The 17,909-nt window shown below is 46.3% G+C and overlaps 2 protein-coding genes across 8 annotated transcripts in view; one reads left to right on the forward strand and one right to left on the reverse strand.

Moving 5' to 3' along the window:
- Positions 1–13,521, reverse strand: part of Kdm3 (Lysine demethylase 3) — a 577,918-nt gene extending 564,397 nt beyond the window's left edge. For all 4 annotated transcript variants that reach the window (XM_033473464.2, XM_033473465.2, XM_033473466.2 and 1 more), the window contains exon 1: positions 12,275–13,521. In XM_033473464.2, coding sequence (XP_033329355.2) covers positions 12,275–12,430 — 156 coding nt within the window. In that variant the 5' untranslated portion in view covers positions 12,431–13,521. The remainder of the gene's footprint in view (positions 1–12,274) is intronic.
- Positions 13,522–15,925: 2,404 nt separating this feature from the next.
- Positions 15,926–17,909, forward strand: part of LOC117221945 (Receptor expression enhancing protein A) — a 41,906-nt gene continuing 39,922 nt past the window's right edge. The window contains exon 1 of one of the 4 annotated variants that reach the window (XM_033473312.2): positions 15,926–16,081. In XM_033473312.2, the coding sequence (XP_033329203.2) occupies positions 16,050–16,081 (32 nt within the window). In that variant the 5' untranslated portion in view covers positions 15,926–16,049. The other 3 variants (XM_033473311.2, XM_033473307.2, XM_033473306.2) reach the window with 3 other exon arrangements.

A 17,909-nucleotide genomic window follows, 5' to 3' on the forward strand; every position in this document is an offset into this window, starting at 1 on the left:
ACTACACGAAACTTGTTTCTATAGTAACCTAAACGTGCCAACTACCAAAGCTGAAGACAAAAAAATGATAACCTTAGCAAAAGAATGTCAATGCAAACATAACGCTGTCCATTGGTGAAAACCGAAATTACTTTCTTGCCAACCCAATATTTCTCCTTTCCTCCGTTTTTTATTGACCGCGACGTATCCGGAGAGTCTCCGCGCAAACTATGCCATTTGTTTCGAATATTTTATGGAGGATTATAAAAATTACCCATACATACGGGAACGACACGACGAATAGCTGCACAAGCATCGTGTCCTTGATGGGTTAAAAGTAACGACATGAGATTAAGAATTTTCTTGTTAGCGTTCTTATCTGCGGCACGCGAAATTTTATATGCAGAATGCCAATCGCGAGATACGCATATTTCACGAATCGAATGAATATTAATCACGAGTGTACTCCGACGTCGAATATTATTTTATGATCCCGCCGGCTAATGTGCACTCGCGGCAAAAGGTCGACGCGAATAAAACATTTCTGACGTCGTTCCGTACTCCGGAAGCGCGTCGAATGCTTTTAGAACCGTGTCGAAGAGCTCATCCTCTCTCTCCCTCTCTCTCTCTCTCTCTCTCTCTCTCTCTCTCTCTCTCTCTCTCTCTCTCTCTCTCTCTTTATCTCGAATGCGACAGGACCACGCGAAACTGGGTTCACGGATCGAGAACGAAGCGATTCGTTAAACGTTGCTACGTAAAACTTAACACTTAGCCAACCGAATGGGGAGATCTCCCCGTTTTAAATTCAGTCGATTGACGACCGAATGGATGATTACTGAAAAATTAAAAATGATTGCTTAATTTCATTAAGATTTGCATGAGGTACTCACGATGAGTTTCTCTAAAACGAGACTACTGTTAGGTCATTAAGTATGAAATGTCTGATTTTAACACTATGCCGTCCGCAGATCTTAGATACGATTCGTTTGTTTGACGCCGGCATAATAGCTTGGAAATTTTAGATTTTTAAAAAAGATTTCGAAGATGGCGGTAATGTAAGTTCCTAAAATTAAGATAAGTCATCAAAGAATTTTCGTACTTAATTCTTAGTTAAATAAGCAGAATGTTATAGTTAGTTTGCCGCCTTTTAACACCCAAGAAATATAGTTCAAATGTTATCTCAGTTTTTTAAAATGGCACCAAATTGGTACCACCGGCATACAACAGATAGTTTTTGCACGGCACCAGCGTGGTACGACAAGATCGAAAGTATGGTTTATTATATCTCGGGTCTTTCTCTCAGATCGCCCGCGTGCTTCATTTTGGATATCAATATCTCCAGATCGGAATTTTTCAAAGCATCGACGTACGTCGTTTCAAACGATCTAACTTCATTAGTACGTTCATTAACACTAAGCCTACCAAGCAGTAATACTAACTGGCACATACTGCTTCAGAAAAGTGAGAAGACCGAATTTATTTAAAATTTGTACAGTTTCTATTATAAAATTTGCTCCAATAATATAACTTATTCGAGCGTTTTCCACAAAAGAGTCTCGGAGCTTTGCAGAATTGCAAAATAAGAAAGCGGTCGCTTTGACCGCGGTAAGTTTAGTGTTAATGCGCTGCATTAGTTCCACGACGGAACTCATAGTCGAAAATAACGCGAATTTTTCACTTATCCATGGCTTATAATATTTAACCCCCGGACGACACAATACGATGGACTATTAAATGAACCCAATAAATCTACACACAGACTCCGCCGCGCGAACAAAAATCGGAGATTCTCCTCCCGATTCGTTCGTTTCGCTCGCGCGTAGTTACAGTCAGACTATAAATGGAAAAACTATCGATCCGGAGGAGTTCAATCTCCGACACACCTTTCCCCGATGGGAAAGAACAATTAAGATTCGCAGTCTAATTAAATTCAACTCGCATTTCACGGCTGGAAACGGTCGCAGGAGTGTCTTTCTCGATAATCTGGGTCGCGGATCCTCCGGACGGTCTTGGAGAACCGGCGTGCACCGTGGTGCACCGAGTTAAATTTACAGAAAATCCGGACGCTTATCCGTTCTAATCTCGGCGGACGTGGAGACAGGAGGAAACGGAAGTTAAAAAGAAACGGACGGACACGGATCGATAGGATGCCGCGGCTGGATACGGTAAGCACGCGAGGAACGACATTCATGCGAGAACAGTATCGAAACTTAATGCGAAGCGGATCGCGCGTTTCTGCAGCGATGCTCCCGAAATTGACCAACTACGTGCATTCTTTCTTCGAGCGTCAGCGGGGAGTCGTAGAATTTTCGTGGAAGGAGAAAGCGAAAACGCGAACACCGCCGCGCTGCGCCGCGCTGCGCCGCGCCGCGAGTTCGATTCAATGACCTCGGAACAGTGGCTCAATGGCCGCGCTGCGAATGACCTCCCTGTGGTAAATAGTAAGCAGATGTCAACTGAATTCATTCCGGAGACTTTGCGATACGTTGGCGCCACCGTGAACCCGTTCAACGGGCTCACACGAACCGCGCGTCGCGTCGCCGTCGTTGCGTCGAGCGCTCAGAAAGAGGAAGCTCTAAGCGCCACTAGATCATTTAAAACTACCTCTATACCGGCGCGCGGATAGTAGATTCTTCCACCTCGAAAATCACGTCCGGAAGGGATCTGTACAGTACGTTTGCATGTTCCTTAAATTCTTTTTTAATTTAGCCGATTTTGTGTGGAATCAATGCACATTTCTCCCTAATTCGCACTCGGATTGCGCACCAAAATGGACAATTTGGGAGGAGATACGATTATTGCAAATAACAAATTATATAATAACCTTTAACTATAAGTTAGAACGAATAACCTTGCGTCTCGTTTTTATAGTTGCTGACAATCGGTAACTATGAAAAGGAGACGCGAGGCTCGAATGATCGTATCTCGGCTTCCGATAATGTCCATTTTTGTGCGCAATCTGAGCGCGAATTAGGGAGAAATATTAGGTCTACCGGAAAGTTCTGTCCGTTTGAGAAATGAAAGGGAATAATAGATTTTTCATAAATTTAGTAATATTTATTGTACAATGTAATTTCCGTCGTTACTTATGACCTCTTGCCAGCGTGATGACAATTTGTGAGCAACATTTTTCAAAAATATATGTCTCAAACGAATATGTGCATATCTATTGAAATTTGCAATGACATTATCAGACAGAACTTTCCGGTAGACCTAATAGAGCTGTATTCGGCAATAATATTCAATAATATTGTACATCAATAGCATTCTAGAATGAATTAGTTCGTTATAAGACACCATATAACGATCTGATTACTAGCACTTAGCCATCCAAATGTGAAAATCTTCCCGTTTTAAATTCAGTCGACTGATTATCGAACGGGAAAATCGTCCAGATCTAATTTCTAAAAATTGAAAATGATTGCTTAATTTTATTAAGATTTGCATGAGGTACGAATGTTGAAGAAGTAATCGACGTCATATAAGTTAGCTTTGTCATTTTTATTTAACTGAATGAAATACCTTAATTTCATGAAATTTTTGAGGTTTTTAGCGCGATCGATTTGACGCGATTAGGTTACCGCGTAAGACATGTCGATTTCTAAAGTCAATCTTCGGTGTAAAATTCTAACAAATCGGTGCGATGATCGTTTTCAACGACTTTCTGTCTGTCCATCAATCTTCCTCGATTATAGATTTCAAATTCGACCTCCGTTTCCTACAATCGATGCGGACAATTTGTTCGCTTAACACCAGAACCGACGAATCCCAATCGAAACGATTGGTTTCCGATCTCTTTGTTCTACAGTTCCCGGTTTTTATTTAACCCATTACCAGCCGCAATTCAAAAATACAAAAAAGAATTAAATTGAGGTCGTTAGTTTCAACCTGAAGCTGACAATGATTTAAAACAGAATAACGGGAATTCTAAATACTTTCATGGAGCACGTGATATGTTCTCACTACAGTAATGTCTCTCTAATTGACGCTGAGATTGTGCACAAAAATGGACGATTTGGGAAGAGTAGACACGATTGTTCGAGCCTCGCGGTTCGTCTTTTATGGTTACGAATTGTCAACGACTGTAAAAAAAACGAGCTACAAGGCTCGAATAATCGTATCTCCTCTTCCCAAATTGTCCATTTTTCTGCACAATCTGAGCGTCAGTTAGAGAGACATTATCGTATTCTAATGCCAGTATTTTATTTAGAAATTGCAGTTCTTAAAAGAACAAAATTTGAAAAAGTATCCAAAAAATGGGACATTGGCAGATAATGAGTTAAAAACGTTTCTGTCAGAAATTATGACACGATCTTTCTTCGTTCAAGAACGTATTATAATGAAAATTATACGCGGTGTAAGTAAATCCAATCTTGTAATTATCCTAAAACAATACAAATTAGTCACGTTCGATCAATCGATTGAATCGATTTTTTGAATTCAAGCATCCATTATTATAAAAATGCCGAGATGCCTAAACAAATTCAGTCGCGTCATTCTTACGGTAGAATACGCGTCAGTCAGTTTTAGTGCTCGGTTGGTCCAGTGTTAAAGGTCAAGTGTGTAGCAAGACGGAGTTGCCTATCCGACGAATAATCCGACGCGGTCTGTCTCGAAAGGATACTTCTTATTATCGTTCCCAAGAAAGCCATTTTCTTCTCCTCGCACCTCGAGTTTAGTCGGCCGGACCGGCGAGCGGGAAAACCAGGCTGCAAAAATGCAGAAAGACTTTTTGCCGAGTAAAAAAGAAAAAACACGAAGGCAGTTTATGCTAATACGAGCATCGCGACAGCGCGTGGAACAGAAGAATGTTTAAACGCGTGTTAAAAAACACCGGAGGATGAAGAAAACGTCTACGGAAAATATATATCCGCTTGAGAAACTCGAAGCTTCGCCGTTTCGTTTCGAAGTTTTCCAGCGGGCTCGCTGGATTCCGAGCCGTTTCCTGCCGCTCGCGCATCGTTCAACCAGAGATCAAAGATCACACGGGTGTCCACGGTGCACGAGAATTCGCAAAATTACTGTGCACACACCGTTCGAGTGCTTAAAAAGTTAGCGACGCGGGTAATACCGATGCATTTGAACGCGCGCTGCTCGCGCGAGGAGCGCGCCCAGAAAAACGATTATCCGCGAAATCCTTTCGACGCTGACTCGTATAAAAATATTAAACGAACACCGCTGCCCGCCGCCGATCAAATAAATAAAACATCGTCGAACGGGAACTATAAATCCGGCGTCGGTGCTATCGCATGGAAATCGCCGTAGTGTCTATAAAATTCGTAACGAAGCCAGTCTGTATGTTAATGGTGGGCATTTAACCGCGTGCGAAGCATCTCAGCATAAATTTCGCGTACGTATAGAAAACTCCGGCGATCGGGGGGAAAGAGGGGGGAGGGGAATTATACTTGACCGTTGAATTACATTTAAATGATTCGAACGCCGCGGCCGCCCGAAATTAATGTCCCACGCCGCGAACAAAACAATTTTATCGGCCGTATAATTCCCAGTGTTACGTGCGCGGCTAGTTTCCCGGTTCGCGGCGGAATATTAATGTTCCCGTTATAATATCGTAAATATAGGCATTAATATTAAAATTTCGCCCTCTCGTCGTACCGCCGGCGAATCACGCGGGACCAACGAAATCGGGAGGGTGTAGACCAGGGGTGTCGAACTTAAAAGCTAACTTGGGCCAATTAAACAATGCTTAACTTCAGGTGGGCCGCAAGACAAAATCAATGTTCATAGAAACAAATATTTTTATTTTGACTGGTACATTGTAACGAACATATATAAAGTTAAATTATCGTTTACGTCCTGATACTTGACATCAATAATGTTCATCTCGGCCCGCGAGTTTGACACCCGTGCTGTACGTCGAACGATCCGCGCGATCTGCGCGATCTTTCGCTTTCTTTCGCGTCCGCGAGAGATCACAGGGATGATCTAGGACAGGTGCCTATCACAGGATAGATGCCTATCGTGACCCGGTACAGTCGTCTAATCGGAAGACTAACGAATACAGTAGATTCGCCCTGATTCGCGCTCAGATTGTGCACAAAAATGGACGAAAAATGGATTTGGGAAGACGAGACATATTATAGCTGCTACGTTATTATAGCTGCCTATTGTCGATAAGTATAGAAACGAGATACAAGGCTGAAATAATCGTATCTGCTTTCCCCAAATTGTCCATCTTTGTTTGACACCCTGGTGTAGACGATGATCGTCGCGATCGCGTCGACGAACAGATTCGAACGTCGCGCGTAGGCGTCCTTTCGAAAACAAGGAGGCTACTACTCGAACGAAGAACTTTGTACTTTTAACCGCGCGCAGATAGCATCGGGATGAATAATTCATCGGCGAATACTAAATTCCGCGATGAAGACAAGAACCAGGTGGGGGGTGGAGGAGGGGGGAGAAAAAGGACAAGGAACGCCGGTGACACGTATCGCAGATAATCGTGGTAAAATTTCAACTGTAATTAGCATCGCGTGGAGGACCGTCACCGCGGCCGCGCCGCGCCGTTATCGTGTTCGTCGACGAGAACAATTGGACGGTGTTCGAGGATCGGACACACGCGATTGCAAAAGCTCGGCCGGCGTGGTTGCATAACGGAAAAATTAATATTCCCCCGGAGAACGCGATCTCCTTCGACCGTGTCCGGGGACCAGTTCTTGCGACCGAAACGCCGGAACCGCGAGCGGTCACGATTAAACGCTCGAGACTTCCCCTTCGATCTCTACAAAAATCTAGCTGCTTTCGAAGATTTTATGTAACGTATCGGTAGTCGCCGACGAAAATGCGAACGGGTTTGCTATAGTTGAGGTTTCTAGGACGCTGTGTTTCAAGAACAATCGGATCTCCGGAACAAGGGGAGCTTCTTTTACATCAACGTTGAAGATACGAGTAACAGTAAATTGTTTCCCGAAAATATTAGGTTAGTGGGTGTGAAATGTCGGATTTTCTTTACATATGAACGTTTGTTTTCCTGTTCTCGTTATGCTTTTGTTTTCGGTATAACCCCGTTTATAGTCGTACCGTTCATTGCCAGAGTCGCATTTCGACAAAGAAGATTTTCTCAAAAGTGTTCCATTTTGTTACTTGTTTCGAATTTCGTAAGGATACGAATTCGATCGATTTTCGTGTAATTTTTTTATACGAGTATAAACTTGGTAATAATGCTGCAAAAGCTGCACGCAATATAAACCAGGCGTTCGGGGAGAACACTGTTAACGATCGAAAAGTGCAGCGTTGCTTTAAAAATTTTCGGTCTGCTGATTTTTCCCTAGAAAATGAACCGCGTGTTGGACCCAAAACGTCTGTGAAAAATGATGCTCCGAAAGCATCGGTGGAAACGAATGTGACCGGAGTAATTCGCTACTCGTTCCTTCGAACTGGAGAGACAATTACAGCCGAAAAGTGTTGTCAGTACATCGATGAGATGCATGAAAAATTGAAAATTATGCGCCCATCGCTTGTTAATCGGCGTGGCCCGATACTTCTCCGCGACAACGCTCGGCCGCATACGTCGTGCAAAACAATTGCGAAATGAAATGAATTGAAATATGAAATTTTGCAGCGCCCAGCTTATTCGCCGGATCTTTTGCCAACCGACTTTCATTTTTTGAAACATTTAGAACAGCTTTTACGGGCTAAACAGTACGAAAATGAAGACGGACTAGAAAATTCCGTATCAGAGTTTATTTATTCGGAAGATCAGAATTTCTTTAAGACAGTCATCTATGCGTTAAAATCTCGTTGGGAAAAGTGTATTGAAGCAAATGGAGCATATGTTGATTAAATAAACAGCTTTAAAGTATACTAAAATGTATAAAATATAGTAAACAGCTTAAAATTAGAGTTTATTGATTCGAAAAATCAGAATTTCTTTAAGACAGGCATCTAAGCGTTAAAATCTCATTGGAAAAAGTGTATCGAAGCAAATGGAGCATATTTTGATGAAATAAACAGCTTCAAAATATACTAAAATATATAAACTATAATAAACAGCTTAAAATTAAATAAACAGACATGCATTTTTATGTCCATTCACTTAAAAATCCGACATCCCATACCCACCAACCTAATATCACGCTCGTGATAACTATACCAGCGACTTACGGAGGAATTTAAGAATGGTTCTACAGCAGTAGAATTTAATTTTTTACCAGATTTCTGACGAAAGAGATTACGAGAGCATCCCGAGCACTTTCAACCCCCACGAATCTTGAGAATACGCGAGCGTCAATAAACAGTCTTCTAGAAATACTTCCGATGAATAAGTTACCTTCGCCAGCGTCTCTAAATACAATGGAAATTAATTTTTACTAGCTTCCTGACGAGGAAGAGACGTAAAGACCACCCCTAAGATCTATCAACGCGTATGAATCATGAATAGACGTGTGTCAATAAATGATATCCGTGACCGTGCTCGGCTTGAAATACGCACAGCGCGACTCGTCGAGAAAGCGGCGAGCCATGTATGCGCATACACGGCGGACGAAACGAATTTCCACGAGTTTTCCGAGGGTGTGGATCGAAAAAGCCGTTCCCCGAAGGTTTCGATGTCTGTCGCGTTGGCGTAAGGAGGACGCGCGGCATCTGAGACGCAGAAGCGGAGACACTCGCGCGCGACTTGTTGGCAACCGAAACGAGTAGGAAAATGAATGATATGCTAATTATCCAGCAGCCGCATCTGGACTGGCACAATCACGGCGCCGTACGCCCCGCGCTCCGCTGACAAATACCAGTGGCGTAACTGGCTAGAGCCTCGCGTCCTCGAAAACTGAAATAGTTATGACCTGGCGTCGCGATAAAGGAAAAAAAAAGAAGAAAAAGGAAAAAAACGAAGCTCCCAGGTAAGTCGTTCGATCGGTTATGTAATTCCGACAGAGAAGCGGCCGCGGCCAGGCGGCCTACGTCTAACCTCTTTGGCGGCGAGCGTATCTAATAGCTGCCACCAATTGCCCCGCTTCGCGTTTTGGCAGCGGGTCCGCGGCCGTTTAACCTTGCTTATCGGCGATCAAGTTCGACCCCGGCCGCCTCCACCTACTCGATGGACCCGCGATAATATCTGTCCACCTTCGGGGACACGCGCATGATGCAACAACTCCGTGTCCGTGGTAAACAGACGACGCACGAAAGCTCGTGATTCCTCGTTGACTGATGCTTAGGGGGGACGTAAAGGGGCCTTGCGGCGCGGGGAGGGGGGGCATCATCTTATATTGGGTTGGCAACTAAGTTGCCAATCGAAATGCATAACCGAAATTCAGAATTGAAATCCAGAATCAAAATCCAGAACTGAGAAATAACAGTTATAGAACCGATATAATATTGGCTCTCAAGAATCGAAACTGAAACTGAAACCGATATAAGTCAGAACTAATTAACCCTCAGCTTGGAAACAAGAATGGACAATTTGGAAAGAGGAGACACGATTATTCCAGCCTTGCAGCTTGTTTTTACAATTATTGAGAATCGGTAATTATAGAAAAACGAGCTGCAAGGCTCGAATAATCGCGTCTTCCCTTTCCAAATTGTCTATTTTGGTGCACTATTTGGGCGACAATCAGGGCGACATTACTGTAGATACCATTAATCGAGCCTCGCGGTTCGTTTTTATAATTGCCGATTGTCAACAACTATAAAAACGAGGTGCAAGACTGAAATAATCGCACCTAACTCTTCCCAAATCGTCCATTTTTCTTTCCAAGCTGAGAGTCAATTAAGGAGAATTCGCTATATTTAATTTAAATCGAAATATAATCTCGAAATGAACTATTGGGTTGGCAACTAAGTAATTGCCGATTTCAGTTATAGATGTCTCTCACTCCCATTTTTATGATATCCGTAAATGTTATATTATAATATTATTATTATTATTATTATTATTATTATTATTATTATTATTATTATTATTATTATTATTATTATTATTATGTCATTTTTTATTATCCGTGAATGTTAGCAGCTGGACAAATTGAATGCAGCGGTCAAGGAAAAGCGACCAGAATTGGTCAATCGTAAAGGTGTCATTTTCCAGCAGGACAATGCTAGACCGCACACGTCTTTGTCCACTCGGCAAAAATTGATGGATATTGGTTGGGAATTGATGTTACACCCACCATATAGCCCTGATCTCGCGCCATCGGATTACCACTTATTTCGATCCCTGGACAACTCCCTTCGTGGTAAAACTTTTAACGATGATGACGCTGTAAAATCTCACTTAACTCAGTTTTTGGCCGAAAAGGATCAGACTTCCTACGAGCGTGGAATTTTCAAGTTGTCAGAGAGATGGCAAAAGGTCATCGAACAAAATGGAAAATACATTACAGATTAAGCTTCGTTCCAAGTAAAAAGAAATTTTTTATTTCATTGAACAAATCGGCAATTACTTAGTTTCCAACCCAATAGTTCTTTTGTCATCTCTTGGTGAATTATGTTCTCGTTCGTTTCCTGTGTGTACTTGTGTATGTACTTTTGCATGTTTATCTCATATTAAAAGCCGTATGCTCGTTAGGTACTGAGTAAATAATTGAGTAAATTAGTTCTGTGATTGTAATTCTGTTCTTTTATACGTATTTTTCTTCTTTCTAACTTATATTAGTTCTCTTGTCATCTTGGTTAATAACGTTCTCGTTCGTTTCTTGTGCGCACTTCCGCGTGTTTATCTAATATAAAAAGTTCTATGCTCGTTAAGCACTGAGTAAATGATTGAGTAAATTAGTTCTGTGATTGTAATTCTGTTCTTTTAAATGTATTTTTCTTCTTTCTAACTTACATTAGTTCTCTTATATTATCATGGTAAAATACAGTACAGATTAAACTTCATTCCAAGTAAAAAGAAATTTTGTATTTCATTGAACAAATCGGCAATTATACTTAGTTACCAACCCAATAGATAGGCGGTCTCGAGGCTGGCCGCGTCTCCGAGACTGTTCCGAAGGGACTATAGAACCTACGATCGACTAGCTCTTAAAGAATTTAGGTTCCCTGAATAGCTGAGTCTATCTGGGCTAGGTCTCCGCGACTTTGCTGCCATAGATGTCTATTTCGATCAGGTTCCGTCGAAGGCAATCGACGGCGTGCCGGTGTCTTTTGCATCCCCGGTTCTCTCTCGCTCGCTTTAAATCCTTGATCCAATGAAAACGGAGCGGTTTCGCAACGCGGTTCGTCGACGGTCACGGGGAAACGTTCCAGGACACGCCGAACGTTTCCCGCGCAAAATCTGTTCCGGATCGGCCGACCGAACATAATAATTCGGCGAGGAACGATTCCGTTCGATCGGCCGCGGAGGAGCCGCGTTCTCGAGCACTCGTTCGCCGGATAAAAACGGCAGCAACGACGTGCACGTCTCGGCGCATGGTGCGCGGCGAAAACGCTTCTCGACCGACGACGAATCGAATTTGCCAATTAATCTCCTCGGCTGTATGGAGCAGAAGGAAAGGAACGTCGCACGGACCTCCGCCGATGTTATTCACGATCGAGAGGCGAAACGTGGAGACGATTAGCCGTGAAATTTCTCCGGGGATTTGAATAACAAATATATATAGCGCGTCGCTGCGTGTGCGAGTATTAATCTTAATATCGGCGGAGACGGGGTCCTTTTTGCGCGTCGAAGGTAAACATACATTTGGAGCGAACGGGAACATCGCTAAAATACGCGGTTGTTTATGTAACCGTGTTTCTGGTTTCGGAGCCTCGGCGCGTGCGAGAACAAGCCCCATCGGAGTGGAGCAAGGTGTCGAGGAGAAACAACCTTCGCCGAGCAAAACTACGAGTAGCAAAAAAGAAAAAGAAGAAAAACGTTATTCGAGAATATCTCGGATAAGAAATTGACCGGTCGCTCGCGGATGTAATTCGATCCGTTGATTCGGAGCGTGAAATTACGATTCAAATACAAGGCTACGCTGGATTGTTATTGGGGTAGGCCGGAGAGAAGTCGTAGACTAGCTGACCCCGGACCTGGACCAACGTAGCCCGGGGGGTACCAGAGTTCCATAGAAAAGAGTAACGAACGATTGCTCGTGGATCGAGCTGATAGGCGCTAGAAACGCAAGGTTCGAATATTCGAAAGGTCGGGTCGGTAATGTAAACAGAAACGCGCGGCGTGTGTCGCGCGCGATGCCAGATAGGCAGCATGCATCGAAACGGGGTCTCTCTGTTTTCTAGGCGGTATAGAAGAGCACGGCGGCATCGAAACGTCGTGTAAGCGCGCGCGTTAAGACGTGCATCGTCCGTTACGGAGAAACGGGTGGTATGCGTTATTAATAATGAAATAGGCAACACCTACCTGGAGATCATGACAGCCGTTATCCCTGTGACTGGCAGCACGAATCACCCCTGCACGCCACCCCCACTCACTGATCTTATTCACCTTTAGCTTGGTGAAACCACTCACCGAGAGAAACCTCTTTCCCACGATCTCTTCGCGAAACTTGTACGCCATATTATGGATCGGCAACCGCGGCGTGTCGGATCCGCGAATTCGGATCGCCAGGCCGGGGTCTTCCAATCACCCTTTCTCCGCCTCTATCTATCTATCTGGCTTGTCTCGTTCCCACTCCGCCGGTTCTCTCTCCTTCTCTCCACCCTTCTATCTCTGTCGTTCTCTTTTCCTCTATTCCGATCCTCCGGCGAGCGTGCCTCTCCCCCAAAAAAGAAAACCCCACGTAGCACACAAGAACCGCGGTGAAGAACAACCAACCGTGAGCACCGATCACCACTTCGTTATTTTTCCACCAAGAACACCAGAAACAACACGATCGCACCCGGAGAACTCTCTTCTCCTCGTGATCACGACGGGCCAACAAACAACAGGGCCATGAGGCGCGCACGATCCCCTTTCTATCTATCTCTCTCGCTCTCTCTCTCTCTTTCTCTCTCTCTCTCTCCCTCTCTCTCTCTCTCTCTTTCGCTCTCTTTCTCTCGCTCTACGTCTCCGTCTCTCTCGCTCTCACTCCTTTCTTCTTTCGACAGTCGGCCAAGCACCAACACAGCAGCGGGGCACAGCCACTCCTTGCCGCTACATGCACGCCTGGACAAGACGGCCGAAAACTCTTCGCAGACGGGCAATTCGTACGATCCGCTCCGCTGTTCCACGACGGTCCGGCGATCCGCCGTTTTCTTTCTTTTTTCTTCCGTTTCCTCGGCCGCGCTCCTTTTACAGTCCGTTCCACCTGCGCGCCCCCCGTTTCCCCGTTGTCGGCGACGACGGCAACGACGACGACGACGACGACGAAGACGAGGGTGACGACGTCCGCAACGGTGGTGCCGATGACGACGATGACGATGATCCCCGCACCGACACAGAATTCTCCCCGGTCCCTCGCCACGTCCAGGACCGAACCGAACGCCGGGGGGACACTTTTCAAACTTCCGGCCGCACACCGTGGCACAACTTGGCCGCACACTTTTCGGTTGACGGTGACGGCGGCAGCGCGGTAACAACCAAGCACTCCGAACGGTACCAGTGTGAACGTGAGAGTGACGCACACATGACCGGCCAGTGATATCGCGTAGCGCGCACTGCGGGCGGACGGCAGGGAGGCACGGCTCCTTCCCGCGGATCGTGCCCCCTCCCCCGCCTTCCAGTCCCGCTGTCCTCCCACCCCACTCCTCCTCCGACGCCTCGCCGCCTTCTCCGCCGCCCCTCGGCGCCCCGCGACCCCGCGACCCCTCACCCCTCGCCGCGCCGTCGAGGCAAGCCGTGCCGTGCCGACTGCCGACGCCGAACCGCGCCGCACCGCGCCGCCACCGATACTCCCCCCCACCCACTCTCTACTCCTCTCCCTTCTAGCCGCACATCTCACCACCGACACTCTCCCTCTCCCGCCCTCCTCCGCCCTCGAGCACCCAACAGCCCGCCCTCCGCACCCCTGCAGCCACCTCACTCTCTGCATCTTTCCTCTCTCATCTCTTCTCTTTTCTTCTCTCCTCTCCTCTCCTCTCCTCTCCGCTCCTCTTTTCTTCTCTTCTCTTCTCGTCTCTCTGCCCTCGCGTGTTCCCTCTACCCCGTTTCTTCTTCTTCTCTTCTCTCTTCCCCATCATTCGTCGTCTTCTCTCTCGCCTCTCCGTTCTTCAGCGGAGGCGACGTGCTCTCTCTCTCTCTCTCTCTCGCGTTGCCTGCCACCCATCGCCACACGCCGACCGTGTGGGGTGAGAAAGTCTAGGGCCGTAGCACCGACCGACCACGGAACAAGGTGCACAGGGCCGCAATTTCGCGAGACCCAGAGGGGTTGAAGTGTCGACTCTAGGGTCGCATTACGAGGGCGGGCTCAGGTGGAGGGGGGAGGGGGCTCAGGCGCCAACGCTGTCGCCGCTAGCGATGGCTACTACTCGGCCTCCATGCACCGCAGGGCCCCGCACCAGTCGCGCCTGTAGGGTGAACAGACGCGGTGCACCCTTATCAGCTACGGTACTATCCGCGCGATGCATTTTGTTTGCGAGTCCAGTGACCTTAAACCTAGCCTGCATTCTGCGAACGAAATGGTGGCACTTTGCTAGTCGGTCTACCGACCTTACGTCTGGTCTACGGACAAGGAGCCGAGGGGGTGGGTAGGGTATTAGTGTTGTGATTTGAACATTTCGAACGCTTCGGTCCTGAATAGCTTCGCTCGCGAGTCAGGTGACCTGAAATTTGCGCTGATTCCAGGAAACTGGAGGGTGGTCCCGTCGAATTAATTACTATAATTATGTTACTAAATTATCCTAGATTTAGGGAGCTAATCAGTCCGCCGCATGAATTCCTTTGTAATTCTGATGATAATAATTCTAATTTTTTAATTCTAATGATAATAATTCTAATTTCTAAATTCTAATGATAATAATTGTAATTTTTTAATTCTAATGATAATAATTCTAATTTCTAAATTCTAATGATAATAATTCTAATTTTTTAATTCTAATGATTATAATTCTAATTTTTTAATTCTAATGATAATAATTCTAATTTCTAAATTCTAAAGATAATAATTCTAATATATTGTACATTCTAATATATTGTAACTCTAATATACTGTAACAATCGCCGCATGAATTCCTTTGTAATTCTAACGATAATAACTCTAATTTTTAAATTCTAATGATAATAATTCCAATTTCTAAATTCTAACGATAATAATTCTAATTTCTAAATTCTAATGAAAATAATTCTAATTTATAGATTCAAACGACAATAATTCCAATTTCTAAATTCTAACGACAATAATTCTAATATATTGTACATTCTAACGACAATAATTCTAATATATTGTACATTCTAACGACAATAATTCTAATATATTGTACATTCTAACGACAATAATTCTAATATATTGTACATTCTAATATATTGTAATTCCCTGCCAACCAAGGAGTCAAAGTAATTTATTTTATTTAGGTTGCCGGAGTTTAACTACCCCGTGAAAAATCAATTTTAGCAACGCGCCGTTCCAGTTGGATTGGTCGACGTTGGTCCTGCGAAGGGATTGTAGCCATTGCCGGGAAAATATCTGGTGGACGATGAAATTTCTTTTTTCCCGAGCTTTGGTCCGTCGATTTATTTGTTTGCGCGGGGTTAGTGGCCTGGAAGAGGATTCATTGGACCCACCCGCCCCCCGATGCGTCTTCGCGTTATGTGCACCAACGTTCTTTATCCGTTCCTTTGTCAGTCACGAGTTACGTGTAAGATACCGCGATGTTGTTCGTTGACTCGTTGCTTTGTTCCAAGGCATCGAACTATATTCGAACGATCCTCCAATGTCGCGAGGCTTCTCTCACCTTATTCTCAATTGCCGTTGCATCCTTCAGTTCGCAACGATTGCACTGAAACCTCTTACAATTTACTATTTCTCCGTTGCGCAGTTTTCGTTGTGCAGGCACTGGGTGCCCCGCTCCTCGGCGCCCGTACCTCGTACGGGCCTGCCGTCACGTGACGAAAACACGACATGACGTCACACGCGCAGCAGCAGCCAGCTGCCAGTCCAACATGGTTGACCTGTGAGCAGCGGTGCTACGAACGGCTGTCCGCATTAATCGCTAGTTTCTTCCGAACGCGCGCGCCCCGTTAACCGTCGTAAACCGTTAATATGATATCCTCGATCGTCTCGCGCGTCGTCATGTGAGTATTCGAGCGGAGTCCGTCCGCTAGGCCTGGGATACGAGTGCGGCCAGAATTACCAGTCAGCTGCGCCTGGATTCTCGCCATCGTTGACCGAGGGGTTGCTCGCGGGGTCCGTTTCTCGGTTCTTACGGTCAGTTTTTCCAGAAAAAAGCTTCTCTCTCCCGCGGCGAAATCTCTCGCAGATATTTCCGCCACGGCTTTCTCGCGAGGGATCGTTCCTGTGCGCCACCGTATTCGCAAAACGGCCGTTGTCCATTTTCGCATCAGCCCTCCGTGTGTGTCGGAGCGCACGGGGCGCAAAGGGGGTGAGAGCGAGGACCGACGCTGTCGCGCGCGCGACACACGCGAATATCGCGTTCGGTGGTGCAGTGTATTTTTCTGAGTGATCTGTTAAAAAAGAAAAACCAAAAGAAAAAAAGAAAGAGAGATAATCGACGTCCCCATCGGGGGGCCGATGCTCTTCTCCTGTGTCGACGGAATTATGTCACCGCGTCGCCGCACCGCGTTCAATCCCGCTGGAAAGATTTCCATGTTTGGTTACAAGCTTCACGGCGAGCTCTAAGCCGTCGTTGTTGCACTGCGGTCACATTTGAAAATAGTAACGGTCGAACGTGGTATCGATTCGCGGGGAGTTCGGGTTTTACGTTCGCAGTCCTGTCACGGGGGCCGTGTTCGCATAATCGTGGCCTCGGGAGAGCAAAGGTAAGAGGAACATCTTTCGTACATATCCATATTAGGCGAACGGCCGCCGGTGAACAAGGTGGGTCCCCGTCCGATCCCGTAACGAGGCCGCGCTCGGCCGTGATCGGTGAATCAGAGATTTTTCGACGCCGAGCACACGCGCGGATCGGCATAACCTATTTAACGGAACAGCCCTCGGGGTCGGCCGGTGTAACAACGACATGTTCCTTGACGGTGAAAGTGCACGATCATCGGCCCCGACATCTGCATCGTTCCTAGTTCGAAGCTCGTACACCGCGCGAACCTAACCTAACCGACCAGTCGAGCCTTCGGTAACCAACGCCAGGCGCCCTACCCCTTCCACCATTGCGGACGTACCCTTAGGTTGCGACACCTTGCGCATAATCCGTTGGGTGTCTACTGCGCTAGGCAATTCCAAGAGAATCCTCTCGGCGCGAGCCGAGGCGGCATATCTTCCTTGCATTTCTTCTTGGGGATTACTCTCTCCGGCGACGACTCGCTTCGATATTCCTCTCGTAGCAGGCTCGCGGTGTCGTGCGCTCGCTAGTCGATACCATAATAGAACTAGTTCGGGCGCATTTGGACATGTTCCATGCTCTGGATTGATATAGGTATGTGTGCTCTCGCTCTTTATTCCTCGTACCCGTTTTCCACGGCGCGCGTCGAGCCGGGTTTAAAAATAGCCGGACGCAACGGAAGGAGGCCACCGAACGCGCGCTCCCTTACGGAGGGACGGGCGCGCGGGACTCGTTCGCGGTCCTCTCTCTAACGTCGTCTTGGTACCGTGGCCTCGGCGTCAGCTGATCGAACGCGTCCCCGTTTCAGCCGCGGATACGGCTATCGACGCGCTTCAAGCTCTTATCTTATCAACCGAAGGAATTTACGAACAGAGCTAATCGCTTCCTCTCTCTGGAGCGCGCGGGGGCGTGGTTGCGATCCGTGCGCTCGCCGGACGAGAACAGTGCGCGCGGCGCAGTTAGGTGCCGGTCTCCCGCGTCGGCGATTTTTATCGGGCCCCGGCTGGCGTGTGCGCGCGTATGGAAACGAGGCGTCGTCGTTGTCGTCGTCGTCGTCGTCGTCGTAACAGACGACACTCTCGGCTAGGGACAAACGTCGTCTCGGA

Source organism: Megalopta genalis, chromosome 3 (genome assembly GCF_051020955.1).
Source record: "Megalopta genalis isolate 19385.01 chromosome 3, iyMegGena1_principal, whole genome shotgun sequence".
NCBI lineage: Eukaryota > Metazoa > Arthropoda > Insecta > Hymenoptera > Halictidae > Megalopta > Megalopta genalis.